The sequence below is a fragment of the Phyllopteryx taeniolatus genome, chromosome 7, assembly GCF_024500385.1.
Source record: "Phyllopteryx taeniolatus isolate TA_2022b chromosome 7, UOR_Ptae_1.2, whole genome shotgun sequence".
Classification (NCBI taxonomy): domain Eukaryota; kingdom Metazoa; phylum Chordata; class Actinopteri; order Syngnathiformes; family Syngnathidae; genus Phyllopteryx; species Phyllopteryx taeniolatus.
Genome location: NC_084508.1, coordinates 1,886,729 through 1,912,284, shown reverse-complemented (window position 1 = coordinate 1,912,284; position 25,556 = coordinate 1,886,729). Strand labels below are relative to the sequence as shown.

General features: G+C 40.5%; 1 protein-coding gene across 1 annotated transcript; it reads right to left on the bottom strand.

Moving 5' to 3' along the window:
• Window positions 1-245: 245 nt before the first annotated feature.
• prrx1b (paired related homeobox 1b) lies at window positions 246-24,077 on the bottom strand. The gene is made up of 4 exons (XM_061779950.1): window positions 23,285-24,077; window positions 18,103-18,278; window positions 8,121-8,302; window positions 246-1,120 (listed from the first exon to the last, which is right to left on the bottom strand). The coding sequence occupies exons 1-4, from the start codon at window positions 23,529-23,531 to the stop codon at window positions 988-990; spliced, it is 738 nt and encodes a 245-aa protein (XP_061635934.1). The 5' UTR covers window positions 23,532-24,077; the 3' UTR covers window positions 246-987.
• Between the last annotated feature and the right edge of the window lie 1,479 nt (window positions 24,078-25,556).

Sequence of the window (25,556 nt, the reverse complement as noted above, 5' to 3'; positions counted from 1 at the left end):
AATGGGTCTTGCAAGGGCTCCAAGATCGTGTTGCTCTCTAAACGATACCACCTATAATCATACTTATTTCCTCTATTTTGTTCCGATAGTTAAATGGGCACAATTTATTGAACTCTATGTGTGCAGTCATATATTTTGTTAGGCTTATTTGAATCTTTGGGTGAAGAATGATTGAAAACCAATAACACCTTCACTAATTGTATCTAACCTACAATTGGACTTACTGAATTGCAGACTGTGTAATGTATTGCTTGAAATGCATTTTATTAATTAATATACATGTTGTTTTTCTGTTACAAATAAACGATATGACACAAAATCAAGAGGATCTACTGGGAAATACAATAGCCTCTCCTGCATCTTGACTACTTACATGAAAATCAAAATTAGTTGAAAACATTTGGTTGTCATTGGTATAATATGGATAGAACAATGATATAATAAAAAATCTAGCCAGAACCATGGATGTCACAAACCCCATGTTTAACATGGAGTCTTCATAGATTTAAAGAAGTAAAGAAAAAAATAATATTGACCCCGACTTGGGTGTGCGAGTTTGTCCACCGCAGCCAAAGTGGACAAAGGGTGTTCCACATATTGTTTGAGTCTCATTTCTTGTGTGTCTCTGATAACAGAACAAAACAAATAGGGGTGGGGGGGGGTGGGAAGCCTCTGTATCAGTCACAATAACAAAACTACACAGATATTTGATTACAACATCTGGTCTTGATGTTTCCGTATAAAAAATGGTTTGTAAGACAAAGTCTTGGAGTGAAACATTTTTGCATCACTTGGTGTCCTACATTTTGCATCTCAAGGCAAAATGTTACCACACCTAATTTCTAAAAGAAAATGAAAAAAAAAAAAAAAAAAAAAAACTCATGATCCAGGTTATGTCGGCTGTAGCTCATTCCAAAGATGATGTTTTCTCTGTGGGGGTTGAGTGGTTTTGAGGGTCCTCTAATCTATATGGCTGTACGTCACCTTTCAGTTGACTGTGGGCACTTGGTTCAAGCTGTACTCCTTAGCTTTAAGCCGCAGGTTGGCAATGCTGTTAGCCATGTTCATTCCCTGGGATGTGTTAGTGTTGGAGCAAGTTGGTGGGTAGGTGGCCATGGCACTGAGAGAAAAAAGGGAGATGGAACAAAAGGTTTAGCCAAATGTTACCACCAGCTACACATTTCAGAAAAGTAACACAAACTGTATCAGAAAAATCCTGAAACAATATTTTTACTTCACATGACTTAAAAAAAAAAAAAAAACCTAAGATCCTAATCCCTACAGACAGTTTGAGGGCAATGTAGTAAAAACATGTTTCTTTGCCGAAATTACAAGGATCAGGAAAGGCTTCTTTTGTGGTGGCATTTTGACTTCATGCAGAGCAATATTTTACTATGGGCCATTTTCACATAATTTCATCATTAACATGACCCACAGAATTTCATTTATTCATTCATTTTCCGAACCGCTTATCCTCACTAGGGTTGCGGGTGTGCTGGAGCCTACCCAGCTGACTCTGGCCGAGAGGCGGGGTGCACCCGCAACTGGTAGCCAGCCAATCGCAGGGCACCTACAAACAAACAACCATTCGCACTCACATTCACACCTACAGGTACAACCCCAATTCCAATGAAGTTGGGACATTGTGTTAAACATAAATAAAAACAGAATACATTGATTTGCAAATCATGTTCAACCTATATTTAATTGAATACACTACAAAGACAAGATATTTAATGTTCAAACTGATAAACTTGATTGTTTTTAGCAAATAATCATTAACTTACAATTTTATGGCTGCAACACTTTCCAAAAAAGCCGAGACAGGTCATGTTTACCACTGTGTTACATCACCTTTTCTTTGAACAATATTCAATAAACGTTTGGGAACTGAGGACACTAATTGTTGAAGCTTTGTAGGTGGAATTCTTTCCCATTCTTGTACAGAATGGGAAAGAAAAACAGCTTCAGCTGTTCAACAGTCCGGGGTCTATGTTGTCGTATTTTACGCTTCATAATGCGCCACACATTTTCAATGGGAGACAGGTGTGGACTGCAGGCAGGCCAGTCTAGTACCCGCACTCTTTTACTACGAAGCCATGCTGTTGTAACACGTGCAGAATGTGGTTTGGCATTGTCTTGCTGAAATAAGCAGGGGCGTCCATGAAAAAGACGTTGCTTGGATGGCAGCATATGTTTCTCCAAAACCTGTATGTACCGTTCGGCACCAATGGTGCCTTCACAGATGTGTAAGTTACCCATGCCATAGGCACTAACACAGCTCCATACAATCACATATGCTGGCTTTTGAACTTTGCGTCCATAACCGTCCGGATGGTTCTTTTCCTCTTTGGCCCGGAGGACACGACGTCCACAATTTCCAAAAACAAACAGAACACTTTTGCACTTTTCATTAGTCCATCTTAGATGAGCTCGGGACCAGATAAGACGGCAGCGTTTCTGCGTGTTGTAGATAAATGGCTTTTGCTTTGCATAGTAGAGTTTCAAATTGCACTTACGGATATAGCGCCGAACTGTATTTACTGACATTGGTTTTCTGAAGTGTTCCTGAGCCCATGTGGTGATATCCTTTAGACATTGATGTCGGTTTTTGATGCAGTGCCGCTTGAGGGATCGAAGGTCATGGGCATTCAATGTTGGACTTCGGCCGTGCCGCTTACATGCAGTGATTTCTAGAGATTCTCTGAACCTTTTGATGATATTATGGACCGTAGATGATGAAATCCCGAAATTCCTTGCAATTGTACATTGAGGAATATTGTCCTTAAACTGTTCGACTATTTTCTCGCGCAGTTATTCAAAAAGAGGTGAACCTCGCCCCATCTTTGCTTGTGAATGACTGAGCAATTCAGGGAAGCTCCTTTTCTACCCAATCATGGCACCCACCTGTTCCCAATTAGCCTGTTCACCTGTGGGATGTTTGATGAGCATTCCTCAACTTTCTCAGTCTTTTTTGCCACCTGTCCCAGCTTTGTTGGAACGTGTTATTTGCTAAAAACAATAAAGTTGATCAGTTTGAACATTAAATATCTTGTCTTTGTAGTGTATTCAATTAAATATAAGTTGAACATGATTTCACACAACGTCCCAAGTTCATTGGAATTGGGGTTGTAATTTAGAGTCTTCAATTAACCTATCATGCATGTTTTTGGGATGTGGGAGGAACCCGGAGAAAAGGTCAAAATTGTTTCGAAATGAAACTGTCTGAACGATTGCATGTCTTTACCATTATTACTCCTGTATGAAGACAGGAGCATAATGGGTTGAATGAGCAGTTAGGATCATTTACGCACTTGTGTCCGCAGAGTTTGAAGAGCAATACATGTAAATTGTTTCTGTATTTACCGTATGCACTTTTGTCTTTACCGTTATAAAGTGTATTTCAATGGGCGACCACCATTTGCTTTGTCAATAAGGATTGCCTTGACTACAAATGCCTAACATTTTACATCATCAAGAACTTTTTAAAAACAAAATTATTATTATTATTATTATTACTATGATTGGCTGGCAACCAGTTCCGGGTGCACCCCGCCTCTCGCCCGAAGATAGCTGGGATAGGCTTCAGCATGCCCGTGACCCTAGTGAGGAGAAGCGGTACAATCATTATTATTATTATTATTAATGCAGTTCTATGAGGGGCACAAGCCAGTGCAAACTGTAGGCTGGTCCCAAGCCCGGATAAATGCAGAGGGTTGCGTCAGGAAGGGCATACGGCTTAAAACTTTGCCAAACAAATATGAGCGTTCATCCAAAGAATTCCATACCGGATCGGTCGTGGCCCGGGCTAACAACGCCCGCCCTCGGCATCGTTAACTTGCAGGGCACCGGTGGAAATTCAGCTACTGTTGGTCGAAGAGGAAGTACAGGTGGAAAGCCGGTTCTTCGGTACAAAGAGAAGAGGAAAGCACAGAGCCTCGAATTGAATGTGGAGACTTTGAATGTTGGGACTATGACAGGTAAATCTCGGGGAGTTGGTTGACATGATGATTAGGAGAAAGGTTGATATATTGTGTGTCCAGGAGACCATGTGAAAAGGCAGTAAGGCTAGAAGTTTAGGGACAGGGTTTAAATTATTTTACCATGGTGTAGATGGGAAGACAAATGTAGTAGGGGTTATTTTAAAAGAAGAGTTAGCTAAGAATGTCTTGTGAGTGAAAAGAGTATCAGACCGAGTGATGAGGCTGAAACTCGAAATTGAGGGTGTTCTGTATAATGTGCTTAGCGGCAATGCCCCACAGGTAGGATGTGACCGAGAGGTGAAAGAGAAATTCTGGAAGGAGCTAGACGAAGTAATTCTTAGCATCCCAGACAGAAAGAGAGTCGATATTGGTGCAGATTGTAATGGACATGTTGGTGAAGGAAATAGGGGTGATGAAGAAGCGATGGGTAAGTACGGCATCCAGGAAAGGAACTTGGAGGGACAGATGCTGGTAGACTTTGCAACAAGGATGCAAATGGCTGTAGTCAACACTTTTTTCCAGAAGAGGCACAAACATAGGGGAGGAAGATTAAGAAGACAAAGCCAGAGCAGAGAACCATGTGGTGGGACCTGAGAAAGGAAAAGTGTTGTGCGGCTTTTCGGGAAGAGCTGATACAGGCTCTCGGTGGATAGGAGGAGCTTCCAGAAGACTGTACCACTACAGCCAAGGTAATCAGAGAGACAGGCAGGAGAGTACTTGCTGTATCTTCTGGCAGGAAATGAGAGGAGGAGACTTGGTAGTGGAACCTCAAAGTACAGTAAATCATACAAGGAAAGAGGTTAGCTAAGAAGAAGTGGGACACTGAGAAGATCGAGGAGAGGCGAAAGGAATACATTGAGATGTGACGTAGGACTAAGGTAGAGGTGGCAAAGGCCGAACAAGAGGCATATGATGGCATGTATGCCAGGTTGGACACAAAAGAAGGAGAAAAGGATCTATACAGGTTGGCCAGACAAAGGGATAGAGATAGGTAGGATGTGCAGCAAGTTAGGGTGATTAAGGATAGAGATGGAAATGTGTTGACTGGTGCCAGTAGTGTGCTGGACAGATGGAAAGAACACTTTGAGGAGTTGATGCATGAGGAAAATGAGAGAGAAGGAAGAGGCAAGTGTGGTGGACCAGGAGGTGGCAATGATTAGTAAGGGGCAAGTTAGAAAGGCATTAAAGAGGATGAAAAATGGAAAGGCAGTTGGTCCTGATGACATTCCTGTGGAGGTATGGAAGCATCTCGAAGAGGTGGCTGTGGAGTTTTTGACCAGCTTGTTCAACAGAATTCTAGCAGGTGAGAAGATGCCTGAGGAATGGAAGAAAAGTGTGCTGGTGCCCATTTTTAAGAACAAGGGTGATGTGCAGAGCTGTGGGAACTATAGAGGAATAAAGTTGATGAGCCACACAATGAAGTTATGGGAAAAAGTAGTGGAGGCTAGACTCAGGACAGAAGTGAGTATTTGCGAGCAACAGTATGGTTTCATGCCTAGAAAGAGTACTACAGATGCATTATTTGCCTTGAGGATGTTGATGGTACATAGAAGGTCAGAAGGAGCTACATTGTGTCTTTGTAGATCTAGAGAAAGCCTATGGTACTGTGGTACTGCATGCGGAAGTCTGGCGTGACAGAGAAGTATGTTAGAATAATACAGGACATGTACGAGGGCAGCAGAACAGCGTTGAGGTGCGCTGTAGGTGTGACAGACGAATTTAAGGTGGAGGTGGGACTGCATCAGGGATCAGCCCTGAGCCCCTTCCTGTTTGCAGTAGTGATGGATAGGTGGAGGAACAGTTAGAAAGATGGAGGCATGCACTGGAAAGGAGAGGACTGAAGATTAGCCGAAGTAAAACAGAATATAAGTGCATGAATGAGAGGGGTGGTGGGGGAAGAGTGAGGCTACAGGGAGAAGAGATAGCAAGGGTGGAGGACTTTAAATACTTGTGGTCAACAGTCCAGCGCGATGGTGAGTGTGGTAAGGAAGCGAAGAAACGGGTCCAAGCAGGTTGGAACGGGTGGCGGAAGGTGTCAGTGTGTTGTGTGACAGAAGAGTCTCTGCTAGGATGAAGGGCAAAGTTTGTAAGATGGTGAGGCCAGCCATGATGTCTGGATTAGAGACAGTGGCACTGAAGAGAAAAACAGGAAACAGAGCTGGAGGTGGCGGAAATGAAGATGTTGAGGTTCGCTCTCGGAGTGACCAGGTTGGATAAAATTAGAAATGAGCTCATCAGAGGGACAGCCAAGGTTCGATGTTTTGGAGATAAAGTTAGAGAGAGCAGACTTTGATGGTTTGGACACGTCCAGAGGAGAAATAGTGAGTATATTGGTAGAAGGATGATGAGGATGGAGCTGCCAGGCAAGAGAGCTAGAGGAAGACCAAAGAGAAGGTTGATGGATGTCGTGAGGGAAGACATGAGGCCAGTTGGTGTTCGAGAGGAGGATGCAGGAGATAGGCTTACATGGAAAAGGATGACGCGCTGTGGTGACCCCTATTGGGGCAAGCCGAAAGGAAAATAATAATAATAAATTATTATTATTATTATTATAAGTCGTTATAAATACAATTATATGAAAAAGACCCATATCTGGCTGTAGTTTGACTTTCTATGTTTCGTTTTTCGTTTGTTTATTGTTTGAATACATCTCTCATAGTTAAAACTATTCAAAATGTGGCATTTTTGTGTCACTTCATGCCAGGATCACTTGTGCGTGTCACAATTTTGAAAAAAACAACCAGCAACATCAAACACAAATTCATGAGCAAGCACTTTTTATTTAGGACAGCATGAGACAAAAACTTGAGTAAAGTCAATGCATATTCTTTGAGAGCAACATTTTCTGTGGCACTCACAAATACTAGTTTAACAATAGTAAATTGAATACATTAATCTTGCTGCCCTGCTTCCAGCCAAAAGCTTGATGTGTTGGCGCCATAGCACAGGGTTTGACATTTTATACCAACTGTCACGATCACTGTAAATCATGACCATGCATCCATTTTCTGTACCGCTTTATCCTCACTAGGGTCGCGGGCTAAATCATGACCAATGTAACATAATCTGTGTAGTCTTTGCACTCATTCAACATTTATTATCTGGTGTATCATGGTGTAGCAGAGTGGTCTTAGAGGTCAACAGTGGATTTAATAGTTTATTTTCACATTATCACCTCATCAGAAGGGTCACATGATCTGGACCCTTTGGACTCAATGGCAGTGATGGGAGATGGTGAGTTGAAGGATGTTGTTACAATGTTGGTAGGCATAGAAAAGGAAATGACCGATATACCTGTATTGTACTGTAGATGCAATATAGAAAATCAATATATAAGACTACTATGTACAGCTGTTACGAAACAAAACATTGTGAAGTAAATAAATCCTATGAAGCATATTATTATATATTCAATATTATGTGAATCTGTGTATCTATTCTAAATGTCCATCGTTACAATGTAGCACATCCTTCATTTGCCAAAGCAAAATTTGTAATAAGTCTTTATGCAAGAAAGAGATTATTAGTTATTCAAATTATTTCATTCAGACCCCTAGAATTACAATCAGGCAATATATAAAAGAGGCATACAACTACAAACATCAGTGAAAGCTAGTTATTTTGTCTTACATTTTGTAATTAGAGGTTCCAACTGAGTGACTTGAGCGAGTCTTAAAAACACTACAGACGTGGCATTTTCCTATTTACAAGCCTGTGTGACATACAAATGTCACAGTGACAACACTGGGCCCAATATATTGGTGAGAATTGTTTCGAATTTGTTAATAAGTAAGTGTTAAACAGTAGTTGGAAAGAATGGAAGATAGTGTGAACAGTGAAATATTCTGGGCACACTTTTTTCTCTGTATCAAACTGTAAAGAAAGTTTGTTGTTTTAGCTTTGCCCTTAGTTTAGAAGGAGTAAAAAAAAAATATTCAACTTTTTCTGCTTAATACATGAACTTAACGGAGTATATTCAGCGACCAACATTGTTTCTTTATGTTTCAACTGATTGCACGTTTACATGATTTGATTTTGATACAGAAGGTCTACAACAACTACAGTAGACCAATCTATTGAAAATTGATGAAACCATCTTTGTTGAGGGGGAAAAAAAGTAATCAATTGGAGACCAACCTGTACGGAGCAGTGCTACCCCAGGAAAGATAATCATTTGGGCGTGGTGCTGGGCGTGGGACAATTGGCTGCTCCACTGCCGTAACCTCCCCTGAGTAGGATTTCAGGAGCGAAGCATTCTTGCTGGCCAGCATAGCACGCTCATTCCGACGGAATTTAGCTCGCCTATTTTGAAACCAAACCTGCAATGATAAAAATTTAACTGTATTTTAAAAATCCACCACACAAAGAGAACATCTACATTTACATTGAGACATGGAAAATACACAAATACCGACAATCACGTGTAATTTGAGCATTTTTGAGCAAAAGAGCAATTATCCTTTGGTGTGGATACATCATTTTTTCCTCCCTGATTTGGTTGGAAAATGGTCATAAATGTTCGATGTTGAATATTTACGAAACTTTAAGTGTGTGGTCAACACCAAGTTCGGCTGAGCCACAGACTACGGTAATGATGTGAAAAGGAACAAAATCCAGTGAAGTAGCTTGAGCTGTAATGTTGAGTGTTTGTTGACATTCTTCCCTAGTTATTTACTACAGTAAAAATGACCTTGATAAGAGTTTGCAACCCTAATGCAGTAACTGGATAAGCAAACTGTTAGCCTAGCTTCTTCTATTTCTTCTTCTACTTGTATCCTTTACTCTTTGTACAGTGGAACCTCAGTTGACAAACTCCCCAGTTAAAGCAAAGCAAATTTATTTATATAGCGCATTTCGTACACACGGTAACTCATTGTGCTTTACATGATTAAAAGCATTTAAAAACAAAGAAAAAACAGCTTATAAACATTTACAACAAAGAGAAAAATAAAATAGAAATACAATTAAAACAACGTACAGTGCAAGAAATATCATTTAAAAGTGGAAATGTTCTAAAAGGCATGGGGAAAAACAAGAGTTTTTAACCTGGACTTTAAAACATGCACACTTGGGGCTGATGTCACTTCTGTTGGCAACTTATCCCATTGGTGTGCAGCATAGTAGCTAAATGCTGCTTCACCATGTTTGTTTTGGACTCCACTATTTGACCTGAGTCTGTCGATCTCAGAGCTCTACTGGGTTTATATTTCATTAGCATTTCATTCCTGTATTCAGGACCTAAATCGTTGAGTGAGTTATAGACCAGTAGCAGAACTTTAAAACCTATTCTAAAGCTGACTGTGAACCAGTGTAAAGACTGTAGAATTGGAGTAATATGCTCTGACCTCTTTCTTCTGGTCAGAACCCGAGCTGCAGCCTTCTGAATGAGCTGAAGCTGTTTAATGCTCTTTTTGGGGAGTCCAGTCAGAAGACCATTACAATAGTCAAGTCTGTTTGAGATAAAAGCATGGATGAGCTTCTCCTGCTCTGCTTGGCACATGCAAGCCTTCCCTCTGGATATGTTCTTCAGATGGTAGAAGGCAGTTTTAGTAATTGATTTGATGTGGTTGTTGAAAGTCAGAACACCAAGGTTTCGGACTTTGTCTTTCGTTTTTCAAGAGAGTGACTCCAAGTATTTACTAACAGCAATCCTCTTTTCTTTATTGCCAACAACAATTATCTCAGTTTTGTTGTGGTTTCATTGAAGAAAATGTTGGCTCGTCCAGATATTTATCTGTTTTAGACAGTGACACAACACCTCAATTGAACTGTAGTCATCTGGAGACACTGCTAGATATAACTGTGTGTCATCTGCATAGCTATGATAGTCAAAATTAAAGTTCTGAAGAATTTGACCGAATGGTTGCATATACAGGCTGAACAGGAGGGGTCCAAGAACTGACCCTTGAGGGACGCCATAGGTCATTGCCATTCGATGAGCTTGAACACTTCCAATGGTTACAAAATAACTAATTTCCTCCAGGTAGGACCTGAACCATTTAAGGACTGTTCCATTTAGTCCTACCCACGTTTCCAACCTGTTCAGCAGTATATTATGATCTACCGTATCAAAAGTCGCACTGAGGTCCAACAAGACCAGAATTGACACCTTTCCCGAGTCAGTATTCAACCTTATATTCTGTACTGTGATGAGTTCGGAAACCTAATTGAAATTTGTCAAAAGGTCAATTTAAGTTCAAGAAATTGCTGAGTTGATTAAAAATAACTTTCTCAACAATCTTGACTATGAAAGAGAGATTTGAGAGGGGTCTATAGCTTGCTAACATGGAAGCGTCCAGTGTGCTATTTTTTAACAGAAGCTTAATGGCAGCTACTTTAAGAGCTTTAGGAAACTCGCCTGACTGAAGTGAGCAATTGACTATTTGCTGCAAATCAGCTCGCAGACTTTGCGATAGCTTTGAAAATGTCAGATGGTATTGAGTCAAGACAGCTCGTTGATGCTTTCAGCTGCTGAACCATTTTCTCTACAGTTTTTGGGTCAACTGGATCAAATTCTGACATGGTAATAGAGTTTTACCTGGGTGGCTTCAGATGTAGTATCATTTTATCATTTTGCTGATTTGTGCTAATATTTAACCTGATGGATTGTATTTTTTTTACTAAAATAACAAGCAAATTAATTGCATTTATCTGCTGTTAGGAGTTCTGGAGCTATCTGATTCGGGGGGGTTGTGAGTTTGTCAACCACAGCAAACAGAGTGCAAGTATTGTTGAAGTTCTTACTGATGATTTCTGAAAAGTGTTGCTGTCTAGCCCTGACTACCTCTTGGTTAAAATAACAAAGACTTTGTCTGTTGAGGTCATAGTCAATTTGGAGTTTAGTTTTTCTCCACTTAGGTTCTGCTTTTCTACACTTTGATTTAGAGGTCTTTACCATCATTGTGCTCCTCCACGGTGTTCTAGGTCGCCTCAATATTGTCTTAGTTTTAATAGGAGCGACAGCATTCATTACATTTGCGATTTTACAGGTGAAATTATCCAAAGGTTCATCAATTTATTGTTAACATCAATGTTAAAGTCTATCACAAAATATTTGTAGTCAGTACAAATAACTGACAGCAGTTCTGAAAAGTCCTCCATACATTTTCTATTGTATCTTGGAGGCCTATAAATGATTAAAACAATCCCAGTATAATTTCTTTACACTGAAATAATTACTTAATAATGGCGGCACGGTGGACGACTGGTTTGAGCGTCTGCCTCACAGTTCTGAGGTCCGGGGTTCAATCCCGGACCCGCCTGTGTGGACTTTGCATGTTCTCCCCGTGCCTGTGTGTTTTTTCTCCGGACACTCCGGTTTCCTCCCACATCCCAAAAACATGCGTGGTGGGTTAATTGAAGAGTCTAAATTGCCTGTAGGTGTGAATGTGAGTGCGAATGGTTGTTTGTTTACATGTGCCCTGCGATTGACTGGCAACCAGTTCAGGGTGTACCCCGCCTCCTGCCCGATGATAGCTGGGATTGGCTCCCGCACTCGCGCGACCCTTGTGAGGATATGCGGCTCAGATAATGGATGGATGGATGGATAATGACTTAAAAATAACAGCAATACCATCTCCTTTTTCCCCTATTTGACACTTGTTCATAAAATAAAACTTTGCTGGTGTTGACACATTTAAAATGGTATTACAGCTACTTTCTGTGAACCACGTTTCATTTAGTAACAAAAAGTCAATTTTATAGGTTGTAATGATGCCATTAATGAAAAGAGCTAGTCTCGCAGAGATAACTGGAGACAATGGTTTGATAGATTCACATTTTATCCTCACTAAGTTTGTAGTTCTACTTTTTTTGTGCCATATTTCTTTGACCAACTTTCTGTCCCTTGTAATTACAGGGATCAAAAATGCCTGATCTCCATAGGGATCTGACCTTTTCTGGAAAAGATCCTGCAGATATCAGTCAGATTCGCAGATAAGGTTCTTCGTGGGCGGAGGAGGGGCCCTTCGCATCTTAGTGGACGGTGGTTTCAGGCGAGGGGGGATGGGAGGAAGATCTTGGCATGGTGTGCATTGGATTCCAATATTGACAATCGCCTTCAACCTGTCCGTCACACCTAGCAGAGAATTTAGGCTAGTAGAGGGTGAGTTTTGCGTTGGGCTTTGCTCCAATGGGGCAGAGAGGGGTTTGGGAGTTTCAATGTGCTGGCATCTCATTTGTCATTTGCTCCTCCGATTGTTTGGATGACCCTGATGAATCCGTCTGCGCCTTGTGTTGCCTTATCTCTTGTTCCTCCGATTGTTTGGGAACAACTGCATCTTTTTGTCCTTCAGCCAGGCCAGTGTTTTCTTTTCGGGCCGCTGAATGACGTACACAATAAAAAATGTTGGCAGCCAATAACTTAACCCCTTGTCTATTTAGACAGAAACCGTCTGCCTTGTAAAGATCTCTGTGCTCCCAAAAAAGGCAGAAATTGTAAATGAAGCTCAGGGATAGTGCCGTACACGCTTCTTTGAGCCACTTATTTAATTGACTGAGCCTAGAGAAACATTCATCTCCAAATTGTCCAAGTGTGAGAGGTTCACTAATAAAAACCTCAGCATCCAAACATTGCACTTTTGTTAGGAGATCAATGAAATCTCGCTTCAGTACCTCTAATTGCTGCTTGAGAACATCCAGGGCCCCTGTGTGTGTAATGACATATTTCACAGTTGGGTGCTGATTAGTGATCTCCAGGATTCTTTTAGAGATATCAGACACTATGTCATTGGTAAAACACAGTACTTGGTGTTCTTCTCACTGCAAAAAGTTTCACATCCTTGACAGCTCCATCACCAACTATTAATGTTTGGGGTGCGATTTTTTTCTTGTATGATTTAGTTGTTTCATACTATTCAGGGGTGGTGGGGGATGAGCATGAATGGCTGAAATATATTTGTAAGTCTGATGTCAATGTTTTGCATTGACTCATGTCCTTTTTTCTTGCCCTTCGCTGTGGCAACCGTCCATGGCCGCTCACTCTGGGTTGAAACAGCCCGCAACGCAGGCCAGCCGGATTCCTCGGTATTCTGCTGGTGTTGTGTCCTCCCTTTTAGATGTTGTCCCATATCTTTGGGCTTTGCTCCCAATAAATTCCAGGGAGACCTGCTGGATGGTCCATTACCGTTTCCACAGTCCACATCCGTCCTCTTTGTTGAGATAAGTGGCTGTCTGTTAGCACACTTCAGCTCACCATTTTGAGACATCGGTAGAGTGGTTGCGTTCCCCAACTGTCCATTTACATCCACATACACTTCAAGACGGTGGATTTTTGTTTCCAGGATTGACATCCTCTGCAACAGTCCGTGATAGTCCTCAGTAGAAAAGGGAGGCATCTTGAGTGCTGGTCTTGTTGCTAATAGCAGGCTTGTGCTAATTAACAGGCGAGAGGCGGGGTACACCCTGAACTGGTCGCCAGCCAATCACAGGGCACATATAAACAAACAACCATTCGCACTCACATTCATACTTACGGGCAATTTATAGTCTTCTATAGTCTATAGTACTAGAGCGGCTCCAATTACCGGAGACAAATTCCTTGTGTGTTTTTGGGACATACTTGGCAAATAAAGATGATTCTGATTCTGATTCAATTAACCTACCGTGCATGTTTTTTGGGATTTGGGAGGAAACCGGAGTACCCGGAGAAAACCCACGCAAGAAAACCCGGAGAACATGCAAACTCCACACAGGTGAGGCCGGATTTGAACCCGGGTCTTCAGAACTGTGAGGCAGATGTGCTAACCAGTCGTTCACCGTGCCGCCGTGTTGAAATAAAGGGAATAATCGCTAAACATGAGAATGTTGTAAATGTTAAATGTAAATGTCGCAACACGGTTTGGTTTGACGAATTCTACAATCTGTTGTGGCCTCTCCCCGCTACTGGAGCTGCTTGGAGGAGAGAAGGAGCTAATGCTGGAGGTGGCCAGCTAGCTAGCTGGCTAAAGGAGGAGGCAGCAGTACCAGCCAGCGAGAGCGGTGAAAGCGTGCCCGGGTAGGGTTCCAACTTCAGTCACGGTATTGCAATCCATTGTTGTTGGTATGGATAAACGAAAAATAGCTCACGGGTAACAGTGTTAGTGAGGTTATAATAGTGCAAATGGTTAAGGCATTGCACAGTGATTTGCTTGCCAACACCCCACGTTATTTCTTCATAAAGTGTGTTTTCACTTATTTCTCTATTGTACCATATTTATTTTTAACTACACTTAGATAAATTCAAGGTAACCATAACTTTGTTCTGCAGCTGGAATAGATGAATTCTATCTCTAATAATTTCCATGGGAAACATAGGTTCAGTTGGTTTGCACCATTAGTTTGAAAATATAGTCTCAGAAAAAAAGAAGTTTGTGAATAAAGGTTTCACTATATTTTCCAGCAGTCTGGATGCACTTTGGCACCGTGCTGCCTCTCACAAGTCATTCTCGGTATTACAACAGACATTGGCTTTGGTGGGGTAAGACTTGCAATAATGTGGCGATATCCCTTGTTTTGGTCATCTGGAGTACAACACAAACTTTAAGAGCAATCAGCACATACTTGCCATCTTTTCTGCGTCATATCACATTTGAAATAAAAATAAGAATAAAAATATGTTCAAATGTTAAAAATTGGTATGTGAGTATCACACTTCAGCCAGAGAGCGGTCACTGGTGGTACACAACCATACAATATAATTGATTATTCCAGTGTGTAAGGAAAACAGCGTTCAGAACTTTGGTTATGTCAAATTTTACAATAGTGCCAGAAGGATTTATTACTTCAATTATTTTATAAACTAATAACCTTTTTATAATAAATGGCTGCAACACATGAATCATAAATAGTTTGTGAATTTTACTCAAATGCCTAATGAGCCATTTCATGCTACATGACAACTACAACTAGAGTCTCGCTACACATTCTGTGTTGAACTACCCCTTTACTAAATACAAATCAAACAGCCTGATAAACAACAGTTTAGAAAAAAACGGTAGGAAAAAACAATCCTCTTCATTAGATGATCTACTTGAACTCTGAGTTTGAAACGCCTGTCCAGAGATATTTTGTAGTATGTACACACCTTCTGCACATGAACAGATTTGAACGTGTGATTTGTAAGCCATCTCTTATGAGACCCTCCTAACTTTCTAAACACATGATTATAAGACTCTTGGGCAGCTAATGTTGTTGCTCACTGTGAAATCATATCCATTATTAGATGCTGGTGCTCACAGGGGCTCATTGCATGCTGATGCATAACCTCAGGAATGAGCTCAAAGACGATATTATCAAAGGATTTCTCCATGACGATCTGCTCCACATTAATCACAGATGTGCTCCTTTTAGCTCCAACCTTAGAATATCCTCTTTTTCTTCTGGAAGAAGAGGAATTTTGCTTGTTTTGAAGGGTAGGAAACAAACACACAGGGGTTTTTAAATATGTTCGAGTATTGAATCAGATTATAATTAATCATAAATAATTGCCAACCTACACACTTTTTTCAATTGTAACTTTTAAAAAGATTATTTTCCAATGTTTAATGACATTTACGTGGACAAGAAGGTGCGACAACTAAGATTTGCAGCTCGATACTGCAGTGTGTTACGAACTATACTTTGCGCTGTCGCTTGAAAGATTTGTACATTTGCAGAAGCTTCAGGGGGACAAATAATAAGAAATCATTTAGAACGACTTCCACTGTTCTTGCTACAATCTGCACCAAAATTTCAAATTGTCAAATAATAAATAATAACGTACCAACAAAGAGGAGTTTGACACACCTCCTCCAGAGCACGAGGCCATGACAGTAGGTTGTGTATATTGTTTGCTGTGGCAATGATGTGAAAGATCATCACATTTGAAGTCCAAATCTTCCAAAGCGAGCACACAACCAAATGCTTGAGCCTCTCGAATCTAACAATTGAGGCGTTTTGAGTAGATGAACATTTGAATGATATTTGAATGAATTCATCCAAGCAAAATGTATGAGTTAATCACAACATCATCACATTTTTGGGGTTTTTGGTCTTGTCGATGCTTGACAAATAAGTACCAGAAGTCCAAGGTTTCTGTCATAGTTTCATTTTGTCCCAATGGTCGTCTCGCTAGCAAGCGGCTGTTAATGGCGGCGTCGCTTGAGGTGTAATGAAAGCCCAAGTATGCTGCTCGGGCATCAGGAAATAATAATGATTAGTTTGTAAACTCCACTACTCTTATGACCTTGGGATGAACACTAGTGACAAGACTCATTCCTGGTCGACAAAATCAATTGGAGGTCCAACACGGCACATATTAATTGCATGCACTACATTTGAATGAATTCTGTTACTACCATGTTTGTTGTCACCCCTTCAAATATGTTACACTCGTTACAACCAGTATTTCTAAAACTCCTTTGCCAAGTGACAGTGTCCCGACAATCTTTTCTGTAGGGCGTTCAGGCAGATTGTCAGCAAATACGCCGCAGGGGGAATTTATGTTTGCATTGTGCAGAAAACCTCTTATCAGCTTCTTCAAACCGACTAATACAAAGTGCAAACATACTCAAAGGTTCTTAGGGCAATCAGCCTGTTAGTATAAACTAAGAACTAACAGATGAAGTGTGATACGAGGTGCCCTGCTGTTTGTCTTGTTTCTATGGCTGCAAGACCTTCCAGTTCCTGGTAAGAGTCCTCAGTATAACAGATTTAGAATCTCACGGTTGAGAAGTGAGATAAATATTTATGGCATTATGTAATTATTTTGTCTTGAGATTTTAGGAGCCGTGGGGATTCCTTAAAAAGCTTTTGTAAGTGTTCCAAACAAGTACAGTTTCCCAGGTGTTGCCATGGAATAGTAGTTTAGTAGTTTAGTCCACAGAGAACTCGTCCACATGACTTTTCAATTTTATGGCTATACTTTTGTTTCAGAGAAGCTCCTGCAGGAAATCCCTCTCTAAAAGCCGGTTAAAAAATCATTTTCCTATATTTTGATCAATAACAGCAACAACACGCCCCACTGACTTACGTTTGAAAATACATTTCTCTGATAATATGTATTTGAATGACTGATAGTTGTTGTCATTGAAAAGCTCATCATTGTTTCGAAGAAAACAAATATGCTAAGGTCATATTTTCCAAACTTTTAATGCTAACGTGTCTTTACCGTTAGGTGTCCAAAATGAGGTTTCATGATTTTTGGATCCTATTGGATAAGATGCCTTTTCAATGACAAGTAACACAAATGTATCTATTTGTGTTTTTTTCTTTTTTTGGTTCTTGACAAATTGCCCTTCTTTTTCACTCAAGCTGTCTTTCCTGTCATGCCACACGAGAGGGCCTCATTATTCTGTTGCCATACAGGGACCTGTGAGTGGAAGTGCCAGGATGAGGCAGCCATTTTGTGTTCACACAATGGCAGACAGCAAAATAAATGGGGTTATTTCTGAGAGATGAACGAATATGTACGAATTGGTCAAAGTGTTGGAACTATTGCATGTCTTTCCCGTAATTGCGATTGTGTAACGACAAGAATGTCATGAGTCGGTCGGATCATTTATGCACTCGTATCTGCGGAGTCTGACGGGCAACACGCAAATTTCGCAGCTAACAGGATTTTTATGCAACTGTTAATGTCTTTACCGTCATGCACTTTTGTCTCCAGCGTTATAAAAAGAAAAAGAAAAAATATTTCAATGGGCCACCACCATTTGCTCTGCCAGAAAGGATTGCCTTTACTATCAATGTTGAACATTTGAAATCATCAATAACTTTTTGCTAATAATAATAACAATAATAATACATTGCACTTATATAGAGTTTTTGTAGCTAGTCAAAGACACTTTACAATTGCATACATTATTCAGTGACTCCACAGTCACACGTGGTGGTGGGAGCTACGAGCGTAGGCCCAGCTGCCCTGGGGCAGCGCGATGGAAGCGTGGCTGCATCCCCAACCGACCAACGCCAAACATCCAACCGCATTCATTCTAGTAGGACTTCAAGTGTGGTTGTTTCAGCACGGGAGACATTTACATAAAAAAAAAATAGATATATTTTTTTATTTTTGTGAAAGTGTCTTCACCGTTATTAATCCAATAATATGAAAATGAGCCACAAAGGATGGTAAAACTGGACCGGTCGAGGTCCCTCTCCTTACCTGCACTCTGGCCTCAGTAAGGTTAACCCGGCGGGCCAAGTCTTCTCGAACGAAAGCGTCAGGGTAGTGCGTCCTTTCGAACACTCGCTCGAGCGCCTGGAGCTGGCTGCTGTTAAAGGTGGTTCTATTCCTGCGCTGCTTCCTCTTCTTCTTTTCCTCTGTGTTCATCTGCTCGTCTATGCGAAAAGAAAACGAAGGAGTTATGTGTGTGTGTGTGTGTGTGTGTGTGTGTGTGCGTGTGTGTGTGTTAGTGTGTCGCTGTTTGGGTGCCAAATGGACACAAAAAAAAGCCAAGAGAAATGTGATCGGAAAACATTTTGTTTCCATTATACGGCACTGTAGAGAAAAGAGAACTTTAAATGCGATATACAGTATGCGTGTACTAACTGCTAAGCACACTCCCAATTTGGTTCTGAACATTTAAGCTACATTTATTATTTATTTGTACCGCATGGCTCAAGTGGTTGTATGTCCCATTAAATGTGGTTACGGGTGGGGATGATCATCGTTAGTTTTATGGCTATAGGTGTATGAAATGGGAATGTCGGGTTTAGAAACTGGAATAAAACTCAACTAATAACACTGGTCGACAAGCATTTTTTTTTTTTTGCTGATTTAAGAACTATGGCCATGTTTTTGTTTATATGTGCAGGTATTTTCGCTTTTGAGGTTCCAATAAATAGAGGTTCATGCCCTCAATTCTGAACATAACAATTTACAGGTACTTACTTTTACAAATGTTCTTCTATTCAATTTAGAGTAAGCGAAGTTTGAAAGATTTGATGAATAAACTGTTAACAGCTCGGCATAAAAACCGAGAAACGGACGTCATTTTCTGCAATACAAAACTTTCCTCCATCAGTTGAAAAAACAAAGACATACAACAATGATTATTTGAATTTATTATAATTATTAAGGCCACACTAGGTAGCAAGTCGAATATTGATTTGTGCAGTGATTCCTAATGAGGCTGCTGCAAGAGCTCATCATTGGTGCTGTGGGAAATTATCCAATTTCATAATTTTTCCCAAATATTTCGGAAAATTATTGCAGTAGTCATACTTTTTGTGACGGTGAATGGTGGCTGACCGCTTAGCACATCGGCCTCACAGTTCTGAGAACCCGGGTTCAAATCCGACCTAGCCTGCGTGGAATCTGCATGTTCTCCCCGTTTCCTCCCACATCCCCAAAACATGCATTCATTGGAGACTCGAAATTGCCCGTAGGTGTGAATGTGAGTGCCAATGGTTGTTTGTTTCTCTGTGCCCTGCGATTGGCTGGAGACCAGTTCGGGGTGCACCCCGCCTCTCGCCCAGAGTCGGCCGGGATAGGCTCCAGCGTGCCCGCCACCCTCGTGAGGAGAAGCGGTACGGAAAACGGATGGACGGATGCTTGTTGGGAGATTTTTGTCATGTAAAATTGGTGCCTTGGCTCAATAAAGGTTGCGATTTCTACCTCAAAAGAAATTGTTCTTTGCTTTTTATAACTACAAGTAAAATCCAAATCAGTCATATTAGACATGGAGTACTTATGAAAACCAATAAATATCTCAAGTGTGTTGATAGAGTAATTATGTGATTAATTACGTATCAAATGAACATGTCTCATACAGTATATATTGACGCTACTCTTTTTTTTTTTTTTTTATCATTGCTATGACATAAAGCGTACCTATTAGACAATTGAAATGCCGGTCTGTTTCTCTGACTTGGCGTATCGAAAAACCTGTAAAAGCACTGCACTGACACTTTTCAGACTCAATAACTTCAACCAATAAAATAAAAGCTTCAAGAATAGTCAAAACATCAACGAACTGTGACAAATTCTCCTTTGTTCTCCACCAATTAAAACACAAAATTTTTATAATTTATATGTTAATAAATTGGTTTAGGATTAAAAAAAAAAAAGATATTGCAGACCGTTTTTAAAACGTATTTCCATTTTTACAACTTAATTCTTGGAAGATGCTCATTGAAATGTTATTCCATTAAACCGCATTGATAAATCTACCGAAATAAATAAGCACAGGGAAATAAAAAATATGTAATTTGGGTTATACATATCACCACCATGTTGCACCATAAGGTACTTTTTTACTTTGGGATTTCTACAGCCTGTGTAATGTGATCTTAACCGTCACGCAAGAAGATTTTAAAAGCAGCCCACATTTTAACCACTCCACAGTGGTGATGCCTCCAATCCAATTTCTAACATAATGAATCATTTCGTTAATTGTTCATCATTGGCATTTTCGTACTTTTATGCGAATGGCTAAATCAAATTTGGATTTCATCATCTGGCACGTGTTGATTGTTATTACTCTTAGATGAAGACGAATGCGCTGTAGGTCTCTATGTAAATTTCAAAAGTGAACAAATAACAAATAATTGGTCGAGAAAGTACATTGGCGCATTCTTCCCTTCTCTCGCACAAACACTCTGCTGTCAGACTGTCAAGGAGCCGATGCTGAAGCGTGTCAACACTGAGCCTGTTTATTTGCGTGTCACCATCTTATTTTACAAGCGATTACTTCCACCTGCAGTCGCAGTCTACTTTTCAAACTAAAATACAAATTATCTGATGATGAAAATCACATTTTGAAAAGTGCTTGTGTACCCGTTCCATAGCTTACAAAAAAAACCATCTTGGCCGCCCACATCACAATACACTGTAGAAAACAACGTAATAGTTTGGCCTAAAACTTTCAAATATAAATGATTGACATTTATGGCAGAGATGTTAGTTAGCACAGTTCCAAAACAATTTGCTGAATTGCTTTTACGTGTAAATTGGGGTTCAATATAATAAGGGACAACATTTCTTTTTTCACAAAATCCGGGAAAAAATAACTTTCCCAAAAGCGAAACAATGAGTTGCATTGCCCAATTTGAAATGTCATCGAAGTTCGTAGCCTGGAAATAATTTTTTTTTGAAACATCATTTTACAATGACGCAATAATATGCATTGTTGAATGTATATTATGTCAAAATTCCATTTTCTTTATTGCGGTGCTTTTCTGAAATTTGATTTGTCTGCTCGAGTATGTCAACTTTTGAGCAAAACTATATATGGGGTGCCTCGTAGGGTTCTAGGAGCAGTTTGAAAACGCTTGGAGGAGTCTTCATCCACTACTTGCATGGCATCTAAATCATCCATCATCCCCAAAAAAGTCGACGTCTGTGGGATTCAGAACATTACAGAAAGAAAGTGAAATGTTCAGAGTGGTTGGCAGTGATTGACATGTCTGCAGGTCATATTAGATTCAATTACAAGTTGAGAAGTTTAAAAACTTGTTGACCTCTAACCCTTCATTAAAAACAAACAGCCGCCCCTCACACAGTAAGTGAGAGTCGGTCAATTACCAAAATGATTTTGTCGGCATTGTCGTGTAATGCTCTTGGTCAGAAGTCAAATCCGACCAATGTTTTCGCAATTTTTGTCGCCCACATTTTTATTGAAAAGCTTTTGTTAGAATGGCTCTCAGTTTGTACAGTCCCCTGCAATGCTTCCTTTACAAATGTATTCCTGAATTCCGTACATATTCCAGACGCTGCGTGGCAAAGCTATAATCATAATAATAATAATCATCATCATATAGATCGCAGAGATTGGTAAATTAGTTGCTGACATAGATATTGAACGTGTTGATATTAAGGCATGCAAAAAAAAAATGCAAAGTGTGTTTAATAATTGAATGATAACAGCATGTCACGTGGCTAATATCGTGAAAGCTTAGAAACGTTTTGCCGCAAATCTTCCTTTTCAGGAGTGGGATTTTCAAATTGATAAATGAAAAATCGTGCCATTGCGCACTTTTACACTTCTTATTAGCAGCTCTCCCTCTGGCAATAATAATAATCATTTTAAAAACTCAAATGAAAATAAATAAAATAGAATTTTGTGCTGATTACATATTGACTACAGTGATGATAAAGAATAAATTAATGATAGCCGTTCCAACAATAAATTAACCAAAGCGGTTTTAAAATGTTTTTAACACATTCTGAAATATTTTCAATTTGGAGGGAAATGTTTGGCATTAAATAAACTACAGATGAATCTTTCCACACCTCACATGCAACACAAGTGGAATTCGACAACTTTTGCTTTTCCATTTTTTGATGTTTACTGGGCAACTGATTCATTCCACCTGCTGTTTTAAGTCTCAATGTGATCCAATGACGTGTTGTTATATGGTTCCGTAATTGTTCGAGCGAAGACACGTGCGTTAATCATGACAAACCATTAGCGTCCGATAGTCTGAGAGTGTTTGACAGAGCGAAAATAGCCGTAAATGAACGATGTGACCTGGCCACTTCCACTCGCATTTATCTCTCAGACGCTCCTCTGATTTTGAGCCTTTAAACATAACAATAACACTCATTAAAGCCTATAACGGTCATGTCAACTCGCTCAAAAGGCCTCTTAGAGGAAAGGAAGGAGTGTTTATTTCCCCTCCTTGGTGCGAGTGTTTTTGGTTTCTGAGTTACTCGACCATCCTCGCAGGGAATATTTGAAAATACGACTTGACCATTGAGCACTCAATAGATGGGCCGATATTATTCTATAGTCTAAATAGGCCTATCAATGACGGGAAAGGACAAATTAGAGATATTTTTAGTGTACCAAAACGCGGACAATAAGAATGTGTGAAATTGCCTTTCTGCCATTAGTGTACACTAAAAAAAAAGTACTTCATCATGTACGTCGGTTGCACGATTCAAATGTGGTAAACTGATTTCATTTTCCCCCTCTTCTCCTCAAAAAATTATAGAATCATATACATTAGTTTACCACATTTGAATCAAGTGCAAATGAGATCCAGGAACTTTTTTCCGTGCACTGAAAAGAATCAGAAAATGTTGCTGATGTACATTGGCTGCACATGATTCAAATGTGCTAAACAGTTTGACATTATACACTGCAGACGAACTGGTGACCTCGTGGGGGTAAAGGTTTATTAGCTCACGTTTAGTCCACCATACTTCACTGGCATCAAAGCTAGAACGGAGAATTAATGAGCGAGTGAGGGCGAGGCCGTCAGAGGTGACGAACTGCCCAAACTGCGTGTTCCTACTAACTTTGTGCGCTCTGCAAGCGCAATTATAGTCATGAAATAAGAACAATAGATGACTTTGGCTGTGAGGCTTTGCACAAGGTAATCTCCTAAAGCAGACTTACTGTCCTGTTGGTTTGTGTCACTTCCGCTGGTCAGTCCCGGGGACTCCAGCGTACTTCTACCAGCTTCCCCGACGCTGTCATCTGCCTGGTTGCCAACCATTTCCCCAGCTTCTTCCAGATCCAACAGGTGACTAACCGAGAAGTTCTTTTTGGCTTGCAAGTTGTCCAGGTTAGACGTGATGGGATTCTCCAGGCGGTTTGATATTGTGGCTTGCCTATCCATTACATGTGCATAACTAGAGGTCATGACGTAAAAGGAAAACGTAAAATCGAGAGATCCGGAAGCTAAAAACAAGACAAATAGATCCTTGCTTGAAGAGCGTCTGTCTTAGTTGTCAAAGGCAAAGTCTGCTGTTGTGTTGGGAGAGGAGAGTTAATTTGTTCATATCCAAAGTCGCCACAGAGGGCTCAAACAAATGTCAGCAAAAGCTTTCTTCTGGTTTGTTTGCCGCAATCAAACCCCTTTGGTGTATCCATGCAGCGGCGATCAACGTTTGGGGAACGAGAACAATTTTAGTTCATCGGGCAACCTGAAAGCAACTTTCAAAAGCAGCGAAAGAGAGAAATGATCTTCATTCGCTTCACTTTGGCTGAAACACGTGAGCATGGGAAGGGCTGCTGCCTGATGACGACCAGATGCTCAAAGCGCAGTGTGTCCTCTCAAAGTTTGCTCAACTTCAGTAATGCGAGGAAAGGAAGGACCCCCCACCCCCACCCTCTCTCTCTCTGTCTCTCTCTCTCTCTCTCTCTGGAACTCCAGTAACTCTCAGCACTCACAGGAGCCCCATAATTACGTGGCATTGCCTGTGTCTGACTTTTAACAGGCCCCTTCAATAAGTCACCTCCCCCTTTGGAACAAACCTAACCATCAGTACCATCAACACTCTTGGTCTTATTGCCTCTAGGCCTGGCAAAGCTCACAGCTTAATGAGGCTGAAGGCAACATGTAAATGCTCAGAACATGGCACAATAACAAAGACGAGCTACAGTAAAGTCCCCTATTTTTACAGTAACTTCAGATTGTCTATATGTAGCTTGCATCTGACGCTTGAAACCTCAAATATGTGGAAAAGTGCAATGGAATGTCACTCAAAGGCATAACTCCTCCATCACCGGGTAATAACCCATAGTCTGACTCACATAACAATAACGGCACTCAATGCTAAACGACACAGTTGAGAAATTCTGGGGTGTTGTAACACTCGACGGCGGTCTCGGTCGCATTCGGAAAGGTCTTGGTCTTGTCATGGACTTTACTCCCAAAAGTCCCGGTCTCTGTTTCTAACTTGTCAGACTCGGGAATTTCCGCCGAGATCGGTCGAGATTAGCACTGATCTGCTGTTCGTCGTCTTCATTTGGTGAAACAACAAATACTTTCAGTTCATGTGTTACTAACGCCCCCTCCCCACCCCGCCCCCCACCAATCCCGTAATGACTGCAACCTTCGCTATGTTGTGACTGAGGGACACATTTATTTTGCAATTCTAATCATGTTATACTGTATCAGCAACACCAAGTCTGTTAAATGTGTTGTGCATCACTTTACCTATTTAAATATACACAAGAATGTAAAGGGCCTTGGAGACATTGCTGCTGACTCGTAAATGGGGAGGGGGTGCAAAGCAAGGAGAGTAACAATAAAAGATAGAGGCGTTAATCTGTTGTGACTATGGAATCTTTTTTTTTTTTTTTTTAATTATGACCATTACTACTAGTACTATGTAGTTTTTTCCCCCTTAAAATTAAACACAAAAAATAATAATAATAATAATTCATGCCCCTCTTTGATGCAACACATTGACTGTAGTTGCTGTTGCTTTTTTTTCGAAAACAAATCTAACAACTTATGCATGAACTTTTTGTTAAGTGGAAGTAATACTTTTACTTTGACGTTCACCAACTGAATGCAAATGTGTTTAATTTGAATTGGGGCCACCCAAAACTCCGGGACCGCCCATTGTGAGGCTCGGACTCTCTTCTTTCTTTTCTCAGCAACTCGAGTCGGCGCAGTGGCCAACTGGTTAGCACGTACTGTACGCCTTACAGTTGAGAGATGGTAGGTCCCCGAGTGGAGTTTGCATGTTCTCCCCGTACACCCGTTTCCTCCCACATTCCAAAAACATGCATGGGAGGTTAATTGAAGACGTCGTCTGTAGTTTATTTTTACTGTATTTGATAAAATGACTGACTCAATCCGGTTTATGCGCAAACTACTTCCGCAATCGGTAAAGCGGGTAAAAGCACTTCCGCCTCACTCGGATGAATGGGGGAG

Bases quoted from the DNA above. Each gene is read 5' to 3' on its own strand.
- prrx1b (XM_061779950.1), bottom strand. From the start codon at position 23,531: ATGACCTCTAGTTATGCACATGTAATGGATAGGCAAGCCACAATATCA. The intron at 8,303-18,102 runs GTAAGGAGAGGG...TTATCATTGCAG, and splicing joins TTACTGAGGCCAGAGTGCAG to GTTTGGTTTCAAAATAGGCG. The intron at 1,121-8,120 runs GTTGGTCTCCAA...TTTTTCTCTCAG, and splicing joins GGTAGCACTGCTCCGTACAG to TGCCATGGCCACCTACCCAC.